This window comes from Lethenteron reissneri, chromosome 64 (assembly GCF_015708825.2).
Source record: "Lethenteron reissneri isolate LAM-NWPU_2019-01 chromosome 64, ASM1570882v1, whole genome shotgun sequence".
NCBI classification, from domain to species: Eukaryota; Metazoa; Chordata; class Hyperoartia; order Petromyzontiformes; family Petromyzontidae; genus Lethenteron; species Lethenteron reissneri.
The window spans coordinates 2,266,978-2,287,007 of NC_083842.1; the positions used below are offsets into that span (position 1 = coordinate 2,266,978).

The 20,030-nt window shown below is 43.2% G+C and overlaps 1 protein-coding gene across 1 annotated transcript in view; it reads right to left on the minus strand.

The window, feature by feature from the left end:
• Positions 1–20,030, minus strand: part of LOC133358962 (neogenin-like) — a 244,621-nt gene that overhangs the window by 17,450 nt on the left and 207,141 nt on the right. The window contains 3 exon segments of the mRNA XM_061577335.1: positions 8,011–8,103; positions 14,071–14,297; positions 15,521–15,659. Coding sequence (XP_061433319.1) covers positions 8,011–8,103; positions 14,071–14,297; positions 15,521–15,659 — 459 coding nt within the window.

Consider the following 20,030-nt stretch of genomic DNA (forward strand, 5'->3'; position numbering starts at 1 on the left):
AGCCCAAAGTGGATCAAACAATGGCGACCCCAGCAGAAGGGAAAAGATGGCTGAGTTCAGATTCTGGACACAACCACCCCCGCTGGGAGAATGGGTCAGCCTCCTTCATAAAGTAGTGGGCTGTCACCATAGGGTGGATGGGGTAATGGGGGACAAGTGATGTCATTGGAACTGGCCAATTCCAGAAGGTGCCTCCTGCTCCGTGGAATTCAGAAAGTTAGGGCTCAGTCGGCAGAACCCAGGAAGGTTAAGGCATGGTGGACCGCGGGGCAGTCTGGAAAACATGGTTCTGGCGAGACCACGTGTGTGGCGATCAGGAACACGCTGTGTTCCATGAAAACATACACCGTTTGAGTTCCAGTGTTGCGATGGTGAGCTCACAAGTCAAGCCCGAAGTGAGCGATTAAAGGTTAAACATTCTGCATCATCTTTGTCTCTTTATCATGGTTTGTGTGCTGTGTGAATACGGCTGCCGTGTAGTGGTGGTTGTGAATGGTAGTTGTATGCTGTGTGTGTACGATTGAGTAGTGGTGATAGGTAAGTCATTCTATGAGTGGCCTTGGCTGGAACGAGAAGCCCAAAGTTTAAAAAAAACCCTCCCTGTTGCCTGCACGGCGTACACAAGGCTGTCCACTCTGGAGTTATCGTAGAGTGCGATTGATGTCAACGTCCAATTTTAGACTACGATAGGGCTACCGTCGGGGTTGGCAATACCAAGTAATATGTTCCACGAGTAGGGTAGTTCCCTCTCTCAGATAAGACTAAACACAATACATCTCGATAGCAGCACTCACTACACTCGGTGCTTGAACAGGGGAAGAAGAGTGGGAATGAAGACAATTTTCTTTGTTACCTACGAATAGCCTGAGTGGCGGCCATAGCAGGGTACATCTCGTTAAACAGCAGCTGGGAGAAGGTTGCCAGAGAAGATATTACTCGAAATAACCTCAACGAACAGTGAACTCCTCACAGTGTGCGAACCATTGCCCCACACGCACTCAGTAATTAATCCTGGGTAGGCAGAGTCGGGGTGAGGGAAGAGCACCCTGGAATAACCCACCCACATAGATCGATACAACCGCCATCTGTCACCAAGTGGCGTTGACGTCACCACGGCGCTTATGCCAGGCTATATGCACTTTAAGGCCATGAGAAGTGTTGAACGTCCGTTGGCAAGAGGTCACGGGACAGACCCAGGTGTCATGGGTGCACCACCTGTGGCGCCTACTGTGCAAAATTGTTGTGTTTTAGCCACCCGGCGCTCCGCTTGATGTTGTGAGCGTCGCTCCTCTGTCCTTTGTTGTTGCTGGAGGGCGACTGCCTCCAACTGCCCATTAGCATCCTTCACTAGCCTCCTCCATAGAGGCCAATATTGACACCGCTGGTACCAGTCATTGGCAGGTCCACTCAGCTCCACATCCTCTCGTGCCACATTATTCAAACCCTTCTCTAGCCCGTACCATGCCCGTTTAGCCCCCTCTATCCAGCCGAACAAAAGTTGTTTGGGCATGCAGTGGCTGGGCATGCAGGCTACATGACCAAAACAATGCAGACTTTCCCCCTGGAGGGGCTAACCAATGGGACTGTGTCCAGATCTTTCAAAGATTTGTGAGCTCCTCACACAATCCAGTCTGGTTAAACCCAGGATTTATTGCAGGCAGGCCAGCCTGAATGTTTATAACCGGGGTAGATGTTCATTAGGGGGGTCCACGTTTCGCAAGCATCAAAAAGAGAGTGCATGACCGTGGCTGAAAAGACCCAAAGCTTCATGTGGAGTGAGGGACCAGATAGCTTCCATACAGCGTTACACAGCGGATGAAAAGACAATGCCGCTCGACCGATTCAGAGTGAGACATCTGCTGTCAAACCGGAGCTGGTCATAAGCACACTGCCCAGGTCTAGAAACTTCTCCACTCTCTCCACAACTGCCCTGCCAATAGGGAGTTGAGGGGGTGGAGTATTTTATTATACAAAATACCCAGGCAGGTGCTTAGTTTTGGGAGGTTGATGGTAAGGCCCCACCTCATAGTAGATCTAGAAACATAAGGATATATACATATTTAAATGCACAGGTAGATCGTATACATAGAGGCACACACAGCACCTGACAGGGAGTGTTGGCAATCAGGGGAGAGGGTGAACTGTATGAGGCAGATGGGGAAGAAAACCCCTGTGTGATGTGTTGAGGTGCAAAATGTTTCCCGTGCATGCAACCATGAGCCAATGTGGTATGCCACAGCACTTGGGGGGGAAAGAAGGGCACCCCCAAGTGGTGCTACTCTGGGGGCGAGCACGGCTCGAAGCCACTTCTCTACCCCCAGCTACCCAGCATGCCTCACTGCAGGGCCAGATGGGGAGTCGGCCGAACCCTCGGGTGTGGCCTGAGCTGGGGGGGGGGGGGGGGCTCCCGCTCGTGTTTGGGGGCAGCCATCGCCCATCGCCCCCTGACCACATGGCTAGTGGAAAGGGGTATTCCGCAACATATGGGATAGAGATACAGATGAGTTTGAGGCATGCCGAGGGCAGCCCCGTCAAGTCAGTGGCCAGGCCTATCGGCTGGGCAGAAAGACGTATTACGCGTCCTCAGTGGACTAGCGACAATGGTGTGTGAGGAACGGACAGAGATGGGGGTTATCTCAGGACAACTATCTCATATCTACCACAACAATTCCAATAACTATAACAGCAGCTGCAGCTATATTCTTTAATTTTTATATTTCTATAAATTCTACATCATCTCCAAAAACAAACTATGTTACTCGTCTCCATATTTGATGATTACTTCAACAATTACAACAACTACCACATTTACACCTGTTTACAACTTCTTTGAACCTATCTACGTGACTTTACTGAAAGACCCAAAGAATATGTTTACAACTACTACAGTGAAGAGAACTTCAACAACAAAAACTATTACTATAGCTACCATTACTTCGATATCTTGCACTTGTCATTGACATTGTTAATCGCTGTTGAGGATTGTTATCTTTGCATTGATTGGTTTCTTATACTCTTTGGTTCTTTCGGTAAAGTCACGTAGGTAGAAAAATAATAGATCATGTTTATGTACTCAGCCTCTGCCCTGCGGAACTTACGACCTTTGGATTTTTGTTTCACAATGTTCATAGCTACACCGTATCTACAATGCTAATGGGATTCTCCAAAACCACATTACTTACACCGTGGTTCTGGCCATGGTGTGGTCTGTAATTCCAGAACAGTTGGGGCTCTTAGTACCGATTGGTCCCGTCGTCGGTGCAGCAAAATCAGATCCCGCGATGTCAATGCTGTCTGCCTTCTTTGCCCACGAAGCTCCTGATTTCTAGTTGTCAACGTGGAGGTCCAGTAGACACTGAGGTATCTCTCAATCACCAGCAATCCATATACATCCTTCTGCTCTATTGGCTTGTATGCATGTTGAACTTCTTTCACACCGTATGTAGCCAACCGTGCTAATCGAAGGCTTGACCGGCAAAGAGCATAGTCCTTCACATACCCCTGGATTCTGATACCCACCCCCATCTACCACCTCGCAGAAGGTGCTTGTCATCTAAAAATCAAATTCCTGTCACACCTATATGATCTCAACCAGTATCCACCTCCATTAAACTAGCCCCCTAGAATAACAGGTCCTTGAAAAACAAATTTGGCAGTCCTCATTAGATATCACTCGTTATATACGCTTCAATTCCTCCATGTTATCATTTTATGGAATGCGCTCATTCTGTGGGTCGAGGAGGCGGTGTTGCGGTTATTGCCAAGTAAAGTTTTTTGTAACAAGGATGACATCTCTATTTTACCAACATAAACCATTTTATTCCTCATTTGAATACATTGAACTTGAACTACTTTCAATAGAGCTAAAATTGTCTGTGGTTTATCATCCTCCTAAGTCAATTTCCAAATTTCTATCAGATTTTTCAGACTTAGTGTCACATATTAGCATGTCCTCTGCATCAGGTATCCGGATCTGCCATGGCTTGTGCAGATGCAGTTTAGGGTAGACCACAAGGTGTTTGTTTATTAATTATTTTGAACTCCATTCAGCTCTCCAAGCTTCACTGGGGTTGAACTCACATTGTTTAAGGTGTAGCCCATTGGTCCTGATGAATTGGAAGGCAACTGTTTCCTATTTTCGCAGAACTTTCTAGAGGGTTGCAGCATTGCAGCGGATGGGTGGGGGACCGGTGTGTGACACCACGGGCAACCAGGTTGTTGGGGTCGACTCGAGGGTTCCAGTGATACACCGCATTGCAGCGCTCAGTTGGACATCAATAAGATGAGTGTGACTTCTTCTGGTCCATGCTGGTGGACAGGACTCGGCTCCAGAGTACACACAAGCAATCGTTGATGTCCGTAGCACTGGTGCTGATGCTCTCCAGCTTGTGCTTGCCAGTTTCTGGACCAAGTTGATCCTTGATAATTGTTTTTTTAAATCCTTTATATTAAGTTCGCTTGCTTGCTTAGGACCGTGCAAATCTTTCGGTCGTTTTTTAACCCACTTCCCGTGATCCAATCGAGCTGACATTTTGCACACAGACTCGTTGTGCGTGACAATTAATGTTCGTGGAAATTTTTTCCCAAAATTGTACACTTTTTAGGACAAAAATAATATACTTAATTACCAATTGCTTAATGGTGCAATGCAATCATCTGACCCATAGGTGGCAGCCATCTCAAGCCAGAGGACGAGAGGACTCTAGCCGCCACGCATATAAATGATTTATAGTGAAAAACTTTGTTTTTACGGGTTATACTTATTTATCCTTCTATCTGCCAGATAGAAGGGTAAAAAAAACAATTATCATATTTTTACTGGCAAATGAGGTTCCCATAAAGTTGATCCTTGTTTTGGTCTTGGCAGCTACCTTGTTCAAGTGGTCATAGAAGGTTAGCGTACAATCCAACTTCACTCCCAGATAGGTTGGAATGGGGTCGTGTTGCACAGTGTTGCTGCAGGAGGTCACTTTCAGAGTGTGCTTGCATCGCCTATTATCAAGACGAAATGCAGTGACTGTTGTTTTGTGGGAATTTCTAGAAATATTCCCCCATGGTGTTTAGGTCTTGGATCTCCCTTCACTAGTTAATTAAAGGGCAACAACTTTGATCATTTATGACCTGAAAAAAAAACTTCCAAATAAATCCTTTACCATCCTCATTTGTGGCTTGTACAACTACACTTGTTCCACACATAACCCAAATTATAAAATCAATAATTTGTATCTAAAGTTGTCCCAATTGAACTGAATATGGTTACAGATACCCTGATTCTGAAAGAAAAACCTCACTTGATTTGAATAATCTAACAAATCTTCGTCCTATTTATAATCTACCGTTGATTTCTAAGATTCCTGAACTTATCATGGTCAACCATTTAACTAACCTTCTTTTAAAACATAATTTTTATGATCCACTGCATCTGGTTTTTGGGCACATCATTCAACTGAAACTCCTCTTTTATGAGTTCTGAATGATCTTCTTTCTGCCACATGTGATCACTATATTCGAGCGCCTACACAGCCATGTGGGTGTCTCTGATGCTCTTCTTGCTTGGGTCTCTTTCTTATCTTTCCGATCGGCATTTCTTTCTTTCTATGGAGTTCCCAAGGCTCTATTCGTGGTCCTCTACTGCTCCTTACATACCTTCTCACTGCGATATCCGATTGGCTCGCATCTAATTTTCTCCTGATTAATATCAAGAAAATCGATCAATTAAAATTGGTACGACAAACGAGTAATTTATTTAACTCTGAATTGATTATTGTCAAGGAAGTATGCGGTCTTGGTGTCATTTTGGATTCAGATCTGTCATTTTCTCTTCACATCTTTCTTCTAATTTAAAGCTTTCGTGACTGCAGGGATTCATATTCTTGGTTCTTTCGGTAAAGTCACGTAGAAGTGAAATAATAAAATAATGAAAATATAAAACAATAAAATTCTCACGACGTTTCGACTGCAACACAAGCAAACACATGATGATTGCTTGTGTTGCAGTGGAAACGTCGTGAAATTTTTTTGTTTACATATATTTTTAGTATTATTTTATTATTTCCCTTCTACGTGACTTTATCGAAAGAACCAAGAATGTCTCTATTCTATGTAAAACTACATTCTTTCATACTCCATAGGATATCCCGGGTTCATAGCTAATTCACTCAAGCTGTTTCTGAAACACTAATTCATGCCTTCATAACCTCCAGGCTGGATTAGTGCAATTATATTTTATATAGTCTTCCAAATTCTCATATTCAACAGATTCAGCAGGTCCACAATGCTGCTGCAAGGGTGCTAACTCGCACTCGGAAATGAGAACATTTCACCCCCATTATATTCCCTTCATTGCACTGATGGTGTACAACATTTTGAATGGACTTGCCCTGGCCTATATATATATCCCTTCATTGCCAGATCGAGTGCCAAACAGCAACACCTCCGATGTTCCTGTATGGAGCTGCTCATTCAGCCTAAAATTAAATGCAAGACAGTGGGTGGGCGTGCATTCGCATCTGCAGCTCCCATGGTGTGAAATGCACTCCCGCTCCACTTGTCAACTTTAAAGTCCTTTCCACTATTTAAGTCCCTTTAAAAAACCCTTTTGAATGACTGTGGCCTTTAATTGAGTTGAGTTAATCTTGGTTTGGGTGTGCAATTCTTTTGCGAACAGAAATATAGAAATGTATTTGCCATTCTCTTGTACAGCATTGTGAGATGTAGTTTCGCATGAACGACACTGTATGAAATATAATTATTATTTGAACGAGTACGCTTAACTCTAATGGCGTTTGTCGGTGAACTTGATGTCCTCATACCTTCATTTACTTCGTTTCATTTGGCAACCCGAGGTGGTAAACCCTGGTCCAAGATTTACTGGGACAGGAGTCGTTAAGCAGGATTGTGGCCAACATATAATACGTGGTGATCCTCGGTTATGGTTTTGCAACTATTTTATCCAACATAATTTAAATAATTACCATATAAAGAATGAAATTTATTGCCTTGCGCTCTGAACAGCGTTTTCTGTGACTCGTAATATCCTGATTCTTGGTTATTGTGCTGCGATTACTGTGTATGAATCGAATCTGCATATTCACCATTGCTTTCTTTCATTTCTCTCTGAACTGTGTTTTCAGATGACTATGAGTGAAGTATTTAGCCAAAGTAAGCATTCATATTCACAAACACATTTATTTATGAAGTTCAATTTAATTGGAAGGGACTAATATTTGAATAAATGTTAAGAGTTTCTGGCAAATTTCTTGACAGGCCTCTGTCAGCAACATGACTGCGACTGACTTTGTTTTAGTTCGTGCTCAGACGTATTGCGGTCGAGGCATTTGAGTGTTTTATTTTAGCTACTCTGATAGCCAATGCCAACCCTCGTAGTCTACTGCTGCATTCTGGAGTTTTAAACCCTCTAATAATTATTGTATATAATGTTTTGTATCAAATGTGCATGACTTTATTTTTGTGCATTTTAAGCCAACATTGAGGTTGTTTTATGTCTGACACGAAATAAAATATTCGCACAACACGCACGGAAGCAAGATGCAGGCAAGGACCACTCTATGATAACAAGTTGTCTTGTAAGCGCAATAAACCTGTCATTGAGCAAGTAAATGGTGGACAAAAACCCCCTTCAATCAAGCAAAGAGTTTTTTTTTACCTTATTTTTGCGCTAAATGGCATGAGACCCATGGTGTGACATACAAAATAACACCCATTCATACAGAATTATACATGTAAACCTTTATGGTCATGAAACAAAAAGTCTATTGTCCACTATAAAGACTAACTTTGACGTTATCATTTAACGATCACTTTGATTTAGTGTTCATTTTATAATAAATCTTTTAGTATATCACAAAATATTGCACCAGAATTCAAGCCATTAAATAGCCCCACATTGACTACCGAATACTTTTTGAAAGAGGCTGTGATCATGACCCTGCTATTGGAGCATGGCAGTATGAATAAGAGGTGGTAGAATGGCAGTCGAGGAGAACTCACATTGCACGGACTGTTGGCTGTCAAGTGGAATCATGACGTTGGACCTCATAGACCGGCGGGACGACAGTGTGGCACAGTCTTCTCCCTCGTGCACTGCAGTACACAAACATGCCACTCGAGGTTAACCAGCATTCAGCCATCCAAGTTAATGTGTGCAGGTCAGTGAAAATTCACATTATACACATGTTTAATTTTATATACATGGAAGGATATGTGTACAGTAAAACATTCGTTCCGGAAACGTGTTTGTAATCCAAAGCACTCGTATATCAAAGCACTCGTATATCAGTTGTGATCACGTGACGCTCGGCAGACAAAGCGTATACACGTGCTGCTCGTATTGCAAGACCTCGCTCGTTTATCAAATTAATATTATTAAAACATTTTGCTCGTCTTGAAAAACACTCGCAGACCAAGTTACTCGCAATCTAAGCTTTTACTGTATTCTCATCATCATCATCACAATCCATGGGCAGATAGCCCCCGAGGTGTCCACGGAACATTTTGTTATTTCTTTCCACTTTCCTCCGGGGCTTGTGCCAACATGCTCAAGTAGTGCCACATCGCTTTGGTACCTTGTGTCCTCAAGACATTCTCTGTTAGGCTTCCTCTCTTTCCTGTTCCTTCCATTTTTCTAAACCACACACTTTTAATTGCCATGTCGTTGTCCATCCTACATGTGTGTCCAAATACTGTAGTTGCAGTTTCCTTCTCATCACTGCCTGCATCAGGTCTTCTATGTGCAAACGTTGTTCTTACTTCTACGTTGGTCACTCTTTTGGGTCCAGTTTGGATACAGCATCCTGTAGCAATACATTTCGAATGCCAATATCTTATCTCTGTCAGTCTTTTTTAAAATCCTTTATATTAAGTTCGCTTGCTTGCTTGCGTGCTTGCTTGCTTGCTTACGACCGTGCAAATTTTTCGTTCGTTTTTTAACACACTTCCCGTGATCCAATCGAGCTGACATTTTCCACACAGACTCGTTGTGCGTGACAATTAATTTTCGTGAAAAAAAAATTCCAAAATTTTACACTGTTTAGGGAAAATTTAAATATTTAATTACCAATTGCTTAATGCTGGCAGACAATCATCTGACCCATAGGTGGCAGCCATCTCAAGCCAGAGGACGAGAGGACTCTAGCCGCCACGCATATTAAGGATTTAGAGTGAAAAACTTTGTTTTTACGGGTTAATTTTTTATGTCCAAGTCTCGCAGGCATACACAGCTGTACTGAACACGCATGTTATGAAGATGTTCAGTCTGGCCTTATAGCTGATTTGTTTGCTATTCCAGATGTTGTTGAATCCTGCCATTACTCCTTTTGTCTTTGCGAATCCTCGCTCTTATCCCTTTCGTGCAGTCGTCCCATGTCAGGAGACTTCCCAAGATATAACATTTCTTCACATTCACAATTTTGCTGATTTCTACGACTCCTCCTTTCTCAACATCCTCCCTTCCAAACACCGTCTTTGTATTTTCCAAGTTAATCCTCAGTCCTGCGTATTTTCCTGCCTTACTCAGCGTACGCAGACTTTCCTGCAGTACTACGCAGCTTTCTTCCATCAGATTTACGTCGTCTGCAAACGTCAGGTTATTTATTCGTTCTCCTTGCACAGATATCCCTGTGCCTTTGTCCTGAATGGCATCAATTACTCTTTGCAAGTATGTGACGAAGTTGGTTGGTGAAAGTGGATCTCAGTCTCGTACCGTTTGTTGATGCGAACCATTCTCCTATTTCCTGCCCAAGCTTGATTTTTGACTTTGACATTTCACCTATATCCTGCAGAATCTGCATCAGTCATTTCCCACCATTATCTCCCTAGTGGTGATGTTATCATATCACCGCAGGTACTCATTTGAGGCTATGTGAGGCCCAGGACAAGTTCAGATAATAGTCACTGGTGTTGCTATCACAGCACCACCGCTATACACATCATATACACATACACACAGATACAGACCCTCTGTCTATTTGTCCAATTATCTCTCTCTGTGTTTCTCTATCACTGCTTTTCTCCCGAAATGTGTCTGTGTTTGTGTTTTTCACGACCTATGTGGAATGGATGATGGCAGCCTTCACGCGATCCACTCTGTTAAGTGAGAAATCACGACGGATGCGATGAATGCGGCGACCGAACATCGATCGTCCATTTCCCAGTCTCCAGAGCAACAGCACAAGCCATGCCAATGGCCTTCTTCAGGGCCAAACAACATGCCAGATAACTTTGATGTACTGTGGCTCCAAGAAACCCACGTCTTGGATGTCCTACATGCCAGTACTGTACCACATCCATGGATACCTCACGACGAGCCATTACCACCCGAAATATCGCTTGGCCATATACATCAAGAACACTATCACGCCTTCCCACCAACTTAAAAAGCTACCAGCATCAAGATAGGGGAACTTAACATCACCAACGTGTTTAAAGCCCCTAATTAAAAATGGCCAAAACCAGCACTCCCAAGTGCATCAATCCCAGCCCTATACAATGGTGTCTTTAAAAGCCACCATACTGTGTGGAGCTATGCAGTAGATCAGGTCGATGGCAAAGGCCTCACTGACTGGATGTTCACCAGAGATATGCACCTTCCTTTCGATCCTAACCAGCAAGCAACTTTCCACTCTGCTCGCTGACAAAGCGACTCCAACCTCGATCTCACCATCGTTTCCAAAGATCGAAATGGAAGCACACTTCACGCATCCCTCAAAATACTCCCAAACTTCCCCAAAAGTCAACATAGGCCCGTCAACACCCACATGCCATTTAAATCCCTGTGATTCTGTCAAAACGATTACTAAGGTGCAACCTGGCCAAAGCTAACCAGGACCACTATAAGGAGGTTGTAGAAAGAGTGGCGAGTCAAATTCCCATGACGGCGGAATGTTATCACCTTTTTGTTGGCGTCCTCACAGCAGCTGCCAAGAAGAGCATTCCCTGAGGCTTCCGGAAAGAATACACTCCCTGCTGGACAAAAGAGACCCAGGACCTTCTCCAACAGTAGAACCAGTTGGGAAGCCCATAGGTTGGAAAGGCCCTGCTAGTCTTTAGAATCAGCCAGACGTTAGAGGTGGATGAGTGTGTTCAAGGCCTGGACTTGGTGCCTGGGCCCTACTACAACATCGGAATGCTGCTAACCCAACAGAATACCAGACTGCAAGAGTCCTGCCTAACTCTATAGCCTTCAAACTAGTGGAGAACACAAAAGAACGGCTCAACAAAAACATCAAGTGAGTGAATTTCGATTTAAAGCTTTCGTGACTGCAGGGATTCATCTTCTTGGTTCTTTCAGTAAAGTCACGTAGAAGGGAAGTAATAAAATAATAAAAATAAAACATAATAAAATAATTCTCACGACGTTTCGACCACAACGCAAGCAGCCGTCCTCAGGTGAAAACCAGGTCTGTCGAGGTGACGTGAGAATTATTTTATTATGTTTTATTTTTATTATTTTATTACTTCCCTTCTACGTGACTTTACCGAAAGAACCAAGAAGATCAAGTGAGTGATCCATCGCCAATTACACCAGACATTGGCCTGAATTTCTTCACAAGACCCCATCACCATCAGCACAGAGGAAGGGAGGGAAGGTCTCGCGCTACTTGAAGAAAGGCAAGGCTGCTGGAAGATATGGCATCCCTCGAGAATTCCCCCATCACTTAGGCCCTAGGGGACTCCAATGGTTGGCAAACCTCGACACCATATGCATCCCAAAATAATGGTGGGAGGCAATATTCATTGCAATACCCAAACTGAACAAGCCAACTACAACCCGGGAAGCGATAGGTCATTATCACTGCTGTGCACATCCGATAAACTCGTGGTATCCATCATCCTCCAGAGAGTCAGCCCCCTCGTCAAGTCAGTGAACACTAAATAACAAGCAGGATCCCAGCCTCTATGCAGCTGCTGTAACCAGGTTTTGGTCCTTACGATGCACATCGAGACCAGATTCCAAAAGAATCCAAGACCGGGTGGTCTTGTCATCAGCCTATGACATAGTCTAAATCAAGGGCGTGATGGTGAAGCTCGCAAGGACTATTCGTTGCCTCAAAACAATACACCTGATACGTACGATGCAGAGCAATAGACAACTGTGTATATTGGTGATAAAGCCAGCTCACCCCGGTGCCTCAACAATGGATTGCCACAATGTTTAGTACTCACGCCAATGCTCTTCAATATCTACATGAACGACATGCCGCCAACTGGGTCACCCCAACTTGAATATGCGGATGACCTTGGCCTGGTAATGCAAGCATCCACTTTCAACAACATCGGATCTACTCCAAACAAAAACCTAAACACTATGGGGGAAGATTTCTAGAAATGGAGGCTGAACATTCTTAGGTTTTTTCGGTAAAGTCTTATTTGACAGACAACAGGTTATTGATAGACAGCCATGCTTGTTTTACCATGTTTAGTTGTTTCTTTTTTCACACTATTGTTATGTAGGCCAGGCTCAGTCACAAACCGTATCTCTCCATAACAAAGGCTCAGCCTCTTAAGCCTCACCTTACCATATTAATAAAAAGTGTGCCGTACTTGGCCCTTCCCCCCTCTCCAACCATTATCTATACGGAGTGGTAGCTCTTGTAATCTCTCATTTACTTGATACAGCTGTCGTGGCTGTGACGATTCCACCTGAAGACGGAAGCTTGTGTTGCCTCCGAAACGTCGTGATTTTTATTTTATTTTACTTTTATTAATTTAATGTTTTACCTACGTGACTTTACCTAAAAAACCTAAGAATATGGAGGCTGAAGCCAAATACCCAGAAAGCAACAATCATCGCATTTTATCTGAAAGTCACCTTGTGTGGCAACGTTGTGCAACACGACTCTGCTCCAACCTATTTCGGAGTGAAGCTGGACCGTATGTTAACCTTCCACAACCACCTGAAGAAGGTAGCCGACAAGACCAAAACAAGGGTCAACCTGGTCCACAAACTGGCAAGCACAAGCTGGGGAGCATCAGCACTAGTGCTACGGACATCAATGATGGCTCGTGTCTACTCTGGAGCCGAGTACTGTGCACCAGTATGGACCAGAAGTAGTCACACTCAACGTATTGATATCCAATAACCTGAATGCCCATGCTGTCACACATCTCTCCCCCATCCATCCGCCGCAACACTGCAACCCTCCGAGAAGTCCTGCGGATTGAGGAAAACAGTCGCTTTCCCATTCATCAGAACCTCAATAACATCCCTCGTCATTGCTTGAAGTTAAGCAAGCCCTTTTGGACCCATGCACTGAACCTTCAACAATGTGAGTTCAACCCCAATGAGGCTTGGAGAGCTGATTGGAGCTCAAAAGAACTCGCATACACCTTGTGAAAGGCCCAATGTCAAAGATCCCTGGTTTTGATCTTCCACAAAGCTCATGGTCCACCCTAAACCGCATCTACTCAAACCATGGCAGATGCGGATACCTGATGCACAAATGGAATATTGAAATCTCTCCAGTGTGCGACTGTGGTCATCCAGAACAGACCATACAACATAACGATGCAATTCCCGATCCACAAATATGAAGGAGCCATCACAGCGGCACACACTGCTGCTCCTGACGCAGTTGTCCGGCTTACCACCTCAATGTGAAATTGTCGTTGTTGCTTTGCATCTACATCAGCCATACCAATGTCTCTATTTCTGTCTGCGTATGTGATGGCATGTGCTCATGGGTGTTGGAATGGTTTGGACCCCCTCCTTCAACCATTGATGCTGCTCCCCCGACAGGACTCTCCTTCACCTCCATCCCTCCCCTCCCCCTCCCCACTCTGGGTGCCACAAGGTAATGAAACTACCGTGGCGATCAGTGCTGTGAATTAAAAACAGTATTATCCAGCTTTAAATTTTTTAAAGATTTCTACCTGGCTAGACTTGAATAGTGAAAACACCACCATAAACCAGACTGCCCAGACTCAAAGTGGATAATCAGTGTATCTCTACTAGACATCATGTCATACACTTCCAAATGCACTTCCAACTCTTGTAGCATATTCACCAAAAATGTAACCAAAGTCATTTCTGGGTGCAAGTACTTTTCTCACCAATGTAAGAGTTGCGTCTTGTAAGGCTGTCAATGGTACAGGGCTCGATGGTGTGTATTTCCTGTGAGTGGCGTGACACAGGAGTTTCTGTGACTCCAGACTCGGCGCCTGAAGCGGACTTCACCAGAGTTCTCATCTCCAAACGCTCATGGTGTATCCACAGGTCCGGTGGACTCAAGTCCAGTGCGTGGCTTTTTCTCTTGGAGCTGCAGGCTGCCGCGCGCTTCCTGCCATGTAGAATTGTTTTCAAGAAACACAAACATGCATGTAGACACACAACTTCTCCACATAATCATATTAGGTGGGGGGGGGGGGGGGGGGGGGGAATGAAAAAGGCACAAAGTTCTAGTAATCAAAGTTGGATTTTGTCTCTTGTAGCAGGTTTAGGAAATTCATTTCATAATTATTTAAGAATGTTTGGGATGGACCTCCCCAGCATTTAATTTCTTACCCTTTCATTCAAAGGTGCATTGTAATCTTTAAGTGTTGTAACCACCACCTTTTTACATTTTACAGACTCCAATGAGTGTATATTAGCTTCCAGGATGTTGGCTAGGACTGCTAGCAAAGCAATCTCAGTTTGTTTCAATGTGTCTGTGATAGTTCTCATGGTGGTACAATTAAGAGCTGTCCGCCAGGCTGGTGTGGGCATAGTTCAGTATTCACCACCAAAGTAGCAAAAACCAAGCTCTGTGTCGCACAGCGTTTGTGTATTGGCTCTACAGGCGAACCCAATGCGTTTATTTAGGAGACATTTTCTGCTTTTGATCTTCTAAACTAACTTTGGAGGTGGTATTTGTGAGTGAGCGATGTAGGGTGGACCCCAACTTTGGATTGTGTGGTAAATGCTGACTATTAAGAAATATGTTGAGCTCATGTTGCATCTAAGCATGATGTGAATGAAAGTTGATAGTTTTTTTACGTGCTTTATTGCAACCTCCACGTTTTGCAGCAATTACCTGTCATTCATATCCATGCTTAAGATATATTCAATATTTTTTAAGTCCTTTAAGGCTAGGAAGATATCATCAACAACAACAGCTATGATCAATTCACTGTTTGAAGAAAGCCTCGACTTGTCATGATCTCATGAAGCATTATTCCATCCATATTGAGATTGTTTGGCAGGTTAATAACTTGAATAAAGTTGGTGCCAGAAATAAAGTGTAATATATTAAACCCTGTTTTTCTCATATCAACATTTAAAAATGTAGTGTTACTCACTACACCTGCGACTCCAGGGTTCTGTCTATAATTCCAAGTTGGTCAAATGTGTTAACTACAGTTGCCGGTACTCTAAAATGCAGCTTTTGCAAAAGCAGCTTACATTGAACGGACGAATAAACGTATCAGTGGTGTTAATATTAATGCTTAATGTAGACCTAGAGGGATGGCGTGTTCCTAATAAATGTGCCAGTTGGTGTCTGAATTTGGAGTATAGGACCCGTACTTGTGCTCAGCAGCCATGCGACGATTGCAGATGATGGCCACAAGGACAATGACGATGATGGTGATGACTCCAACACATACAATAATCACCACAAGTGTGGTGTTGTCCACATTTGAAGGCCGGCTCCCATTAATCTGACCTGCACCCACAGCACACAGTGGGATGAAAACCATTTGCTTTCTTCTTTAAAAACAACCTTGAACAAACGGCATACCAAATTTACCCAGACAAATGGTTTCCTATTGTCAGTAAAATTCTTAAAGTGAACATTTTTATTTGCTCCTTCATCTAGCCGGTATAGCATTCTGTACATTCAAGCATGTTGTCGTACATTAGTTTAAAACAGGAAAGTGTGATAATGATGGAGATTTAAATATTTTGGGGCCAATACTATATTTTATATTCTTTAATACAGCAAACAGATGTTAGAATAAAACCCATGTATAATGAAAAACAACATTATATATTGCAGTATTTAAGCACATTATATACAAGGGAATGCAGAGCATGTTGGAGGAGTTACATGAGGTAATCAAAGCTGTTTGGAATAGTGCTGAGCTTCCACAGGACTAGGAGGAGGCAATCATCATTAGCCTGCATGAGAATGAGGAGAAGAGAAGAGAGGCACAAACACACATGGATGCATACACACACATATGGAATGCAGTAGAGGATGGAGCCAATCCTAGATAGTGATAATGCTTGTTTGCAGGAGGCAAATTACATACATCACTGCTCACATATGATGGCAGACTGGTGGTAGAGTAACATTTTAAAGTGATCAACCAATAATTATATTATTACATTTTAGTCTGAACCCTCACTGGTGATTATAAATAATTTTCCTTATCCTATCCCATGCCATGACAAAAGCACTGTCATATCACAATAATGGCAATAGGTAACGAGCATGCTTATATTACATGGTTGTTACATGGGGCGATATTAATTGCGAAATTTTAACATTGTTTCATCATGTATTCCCTGCAAATAAAACAGCTGCATGTAGGAGGAACAAACACCGCAGACAATATTTAATTCATAAACGCATTCATGCATTTTCAAGACAGATACAATCTTAAGCACAATTTAGTTGAAATAGTGACTGGAATTAGGAAGGTTGAAAATTATTATCCAGTATGACAAGCCAGCAATGCACAGAAGTGTAACATTTATGGGAAAGTTATTGCAAAATAGATCACAGTAAAATGTATAATATTGGAACTTGGATGTTAAAAAATAACAATTCATAATTTTGAGCAAATTATGTGAATTTTAGAATGGTAAAATATATTCACATTGTCAACATTACAAATTTTTTTTTCATTATAAATAACACATTGTAAAGCTCGCATCCAGTAAATAATGGCCTTGAGAAAGAAAATATTTTTTTTTAATTGTCTTATATTAATTTTGAGATTTTTTGTGTGAAATGTCTTACCTCTGCAAATAGAAACCAACTGTACCTTTATGCCAATAATATTGCTATTATGATGAGATGTACGCTTCAATGTAAATTACAGATTTAAACAGACTAGACCTGCTCATCCACTATGCAATACCTTTTGATTTCAACTGTAACAGAACTGTTTTACTCCACTGTAATCAATATACTGTAACGAGACTCCTTTTAAAAATAATATACTCTTAAGGGTTTTCATTGATTATCTACCGGCACAGGTCACTGATCTACTAACTCCATAAAAAGCTCCTTGCAACTTTAGACAGATGTAATTCAAATCAATACAGAAAAATAACAAAAATTCCACGTTTCAATCATCCATGCATTCTTGCAATTCCCGACTTCTGTAATCTGTGGGATCGTTGACCCTGAAATCTGGGAAAAAATTGCCGATTTATGGATCTTTTGCATTCGCGGCAAAATCCTCCTGCAGTCCCCAGTACATTGCGTAATTGACTTCCTCAGATTGGTATGCTTTATTATAATGTAATCCTAAATTTATTATTTTACTAGAATGCATTACAATCTATCTATATAAAAGTCAAAAATTGTGGCGGGGTTTGTGGGTTTGTGTGTGGTCGCGCGCTTGGCTCTCCAACGGTGGGGTTTACGAAAAATAAATAGCCAGGTACCACACCGTAAGCCCTGCCGTGAGCAAGCACTATTCCTTTTTTACATCAGTCAACATTCAATTAGTTTAATTAGCGATTTAGTGCGATTTCGCGCACTTATTTTTTTATGACGCGTGCACGACCATACCAACTCACGCGCCTTTGGTGCGTGAGTTGGTATGGATGGCCCATGCCAAGTCGCACGCCTTCAGTGGGAGTGAGGGGGACATTTTATTTTGCGTTAAAAATCCTACAAAAATACACTAAATGCTCAGGTTAATTCTTCACTGTCTCATGTCCCCCCCCCTCCCCGATGCGTGCAGTTATTACTACTATACAGTCGGTAGATGCTACCACTATAGGCCGTCAATCTAGGCGAGGCCGGAGGCTCTGCACGGGACTAGGCCTCACCACTCCACTCTGTCAGATGAGTACTTTGTGCTATAGAGTCAATAAATACTGCTATAGAGTCAGCATGTACTACTGTAGTGATAGCAGGTACCACCACAGTCGGTATGCACTGCTGTAATCATAGCAGGTACCACCACAGTCAGTATGCACTGCTGTAATCATAGCAGGTACCACCACAGTCGGTATGCACTGCTGTAATCATAGCAGGTACCATTACAGTCGGTATGCACTGCTGTAATCATAGCAGGTACCACACAGTATGCATTGCTGCAGTGAAAGCAGGTATCACCACAGTATGCACTGCTGTAATCATAGCAGGTACCACCACAGTCAGTACGCACTGCTGTTAGATTTTGGATATTTCTCCGGGTCCTCCGGTTTTTCTCTCCACATTTAGAATCAACTTGCGTTTAGAGTATTTGCCTACTATACATTTCTACATGATAAGCCACTTAGTTGAGCTATCATCTGTGACCAGGTCACTGCTGAAGAGCTACATAGCTCAGTGGGCCTTACCTGGTAAAATAAGTTTAGTTTGTAAAAAAACAACCAAGACATTCACATTGCCAACACACCATCGGATTCTTTGCAAGGCTTACACAAATAACTTCACGTGCAATTTTGAAACTAGGAACGTACGCAGTGAAAATTTAATATATTGTGATGGAATACAATACCGTACGTGCATCGCGTTTACCACCGAAAGCCTAGACTCAACAATGTGGAGGAGTCAATCATGGTGGATTTGCTTGAGTGCCATTGTGAGGACCTGTCAAGTGAGAATCTGAACCATGAGCTGAATAAAAGGCCGAGGAAATGATACCACCAATATCACCACGGATATTAACTTCACAGAGATTTTCATAGGCTTTTATTAATGTCGAAGCAAGAATGGATATCTTCAGAGGATGATTCAAACCGAGAACAAAAGCTCTGAGTAGCGCGGTTGGCTACGTACGGTTGGCTATGTACGTACGGTACGAAATAAATTGAACATACATACATACATAACAGGACATTAACCAGTGGCATTCACTGGTAGAAGAATCTTTACCAGCAGAATAATAAAAATGATGTCAAGCTGTATTTATAAAAAAAAATAAAGTTCTGCATTAAATCCTGAAGGCCCACAGAAGAGAGCACGCTTCGTTTGGTGAACATTCCTGTATCTCCAGCTTCATTGTAAGATGAAGAAGCAAGTGAACTTGCACCTTCGTCTGCATAACTCCACCACTGCTCACCCCAAAAGGCCTCCATCAGCAAGCACATGTGTAGAGTAGTTGTCATGAGCGCTGTAAGGAGACACCTTCGAGAACAGGGGCGGGTCCGAGTGAACGGGAGGAGCCACCCAAGGGGTACTTAAGGGGGACCCCCGTGACGAAGGCGGGGTCGTTGTGGGAGCCCGGAGTGTGGATCGGCTGAAGGAGGTCTCTCCCGCTCGTGACCGGACGGTGTTGGCTGAACCCCCGTCCGGGGTCGACGAGTGGGAGAGCCGAAGAGATAGCCAAGAGTAGGGCTCGAGGAAGTCTGTGAGAATCGGCTGAGAGTGAGTGGGGTTCTTCTCTCCTCGGCCGGGCGGTGTTGGATGAACCCCCGTCCCGGCCCGAGTGAGAGAGCCCAAGGGATAGCCGAGGTTAGGACGAGTAGAGCTTGGGGGTCCACGGGAAGGACCGAGTGTTTAACCGTGTTAGTAAATGGCGAAAGCCCTTACAAGAAGTTCTGTCTCCGCGTGGTTCTACGACGCAACACGTACTGTTTAACACTTCATGACATTTAGTCACACTTTTTTAGATGCTAGTGGTTGGGAGAAAATGTGTAGAGTTCTACGGGGAATCCATTTCGGCCTGCTGCTTTTCTGCTGAGGATGATGCTAGAGTGTCATTAAGTTCCTGTAGGTCAATGGGTATCTCTAGCTCTTCTACCACATGTGAGTTCAACCTATTAAGGGATATTTTACTGAAATAAGTGTCTTATTTTCTTGCTTGTAGGGGAGTCCGATGAATATAGGGCCTTGTAGAAGTATATT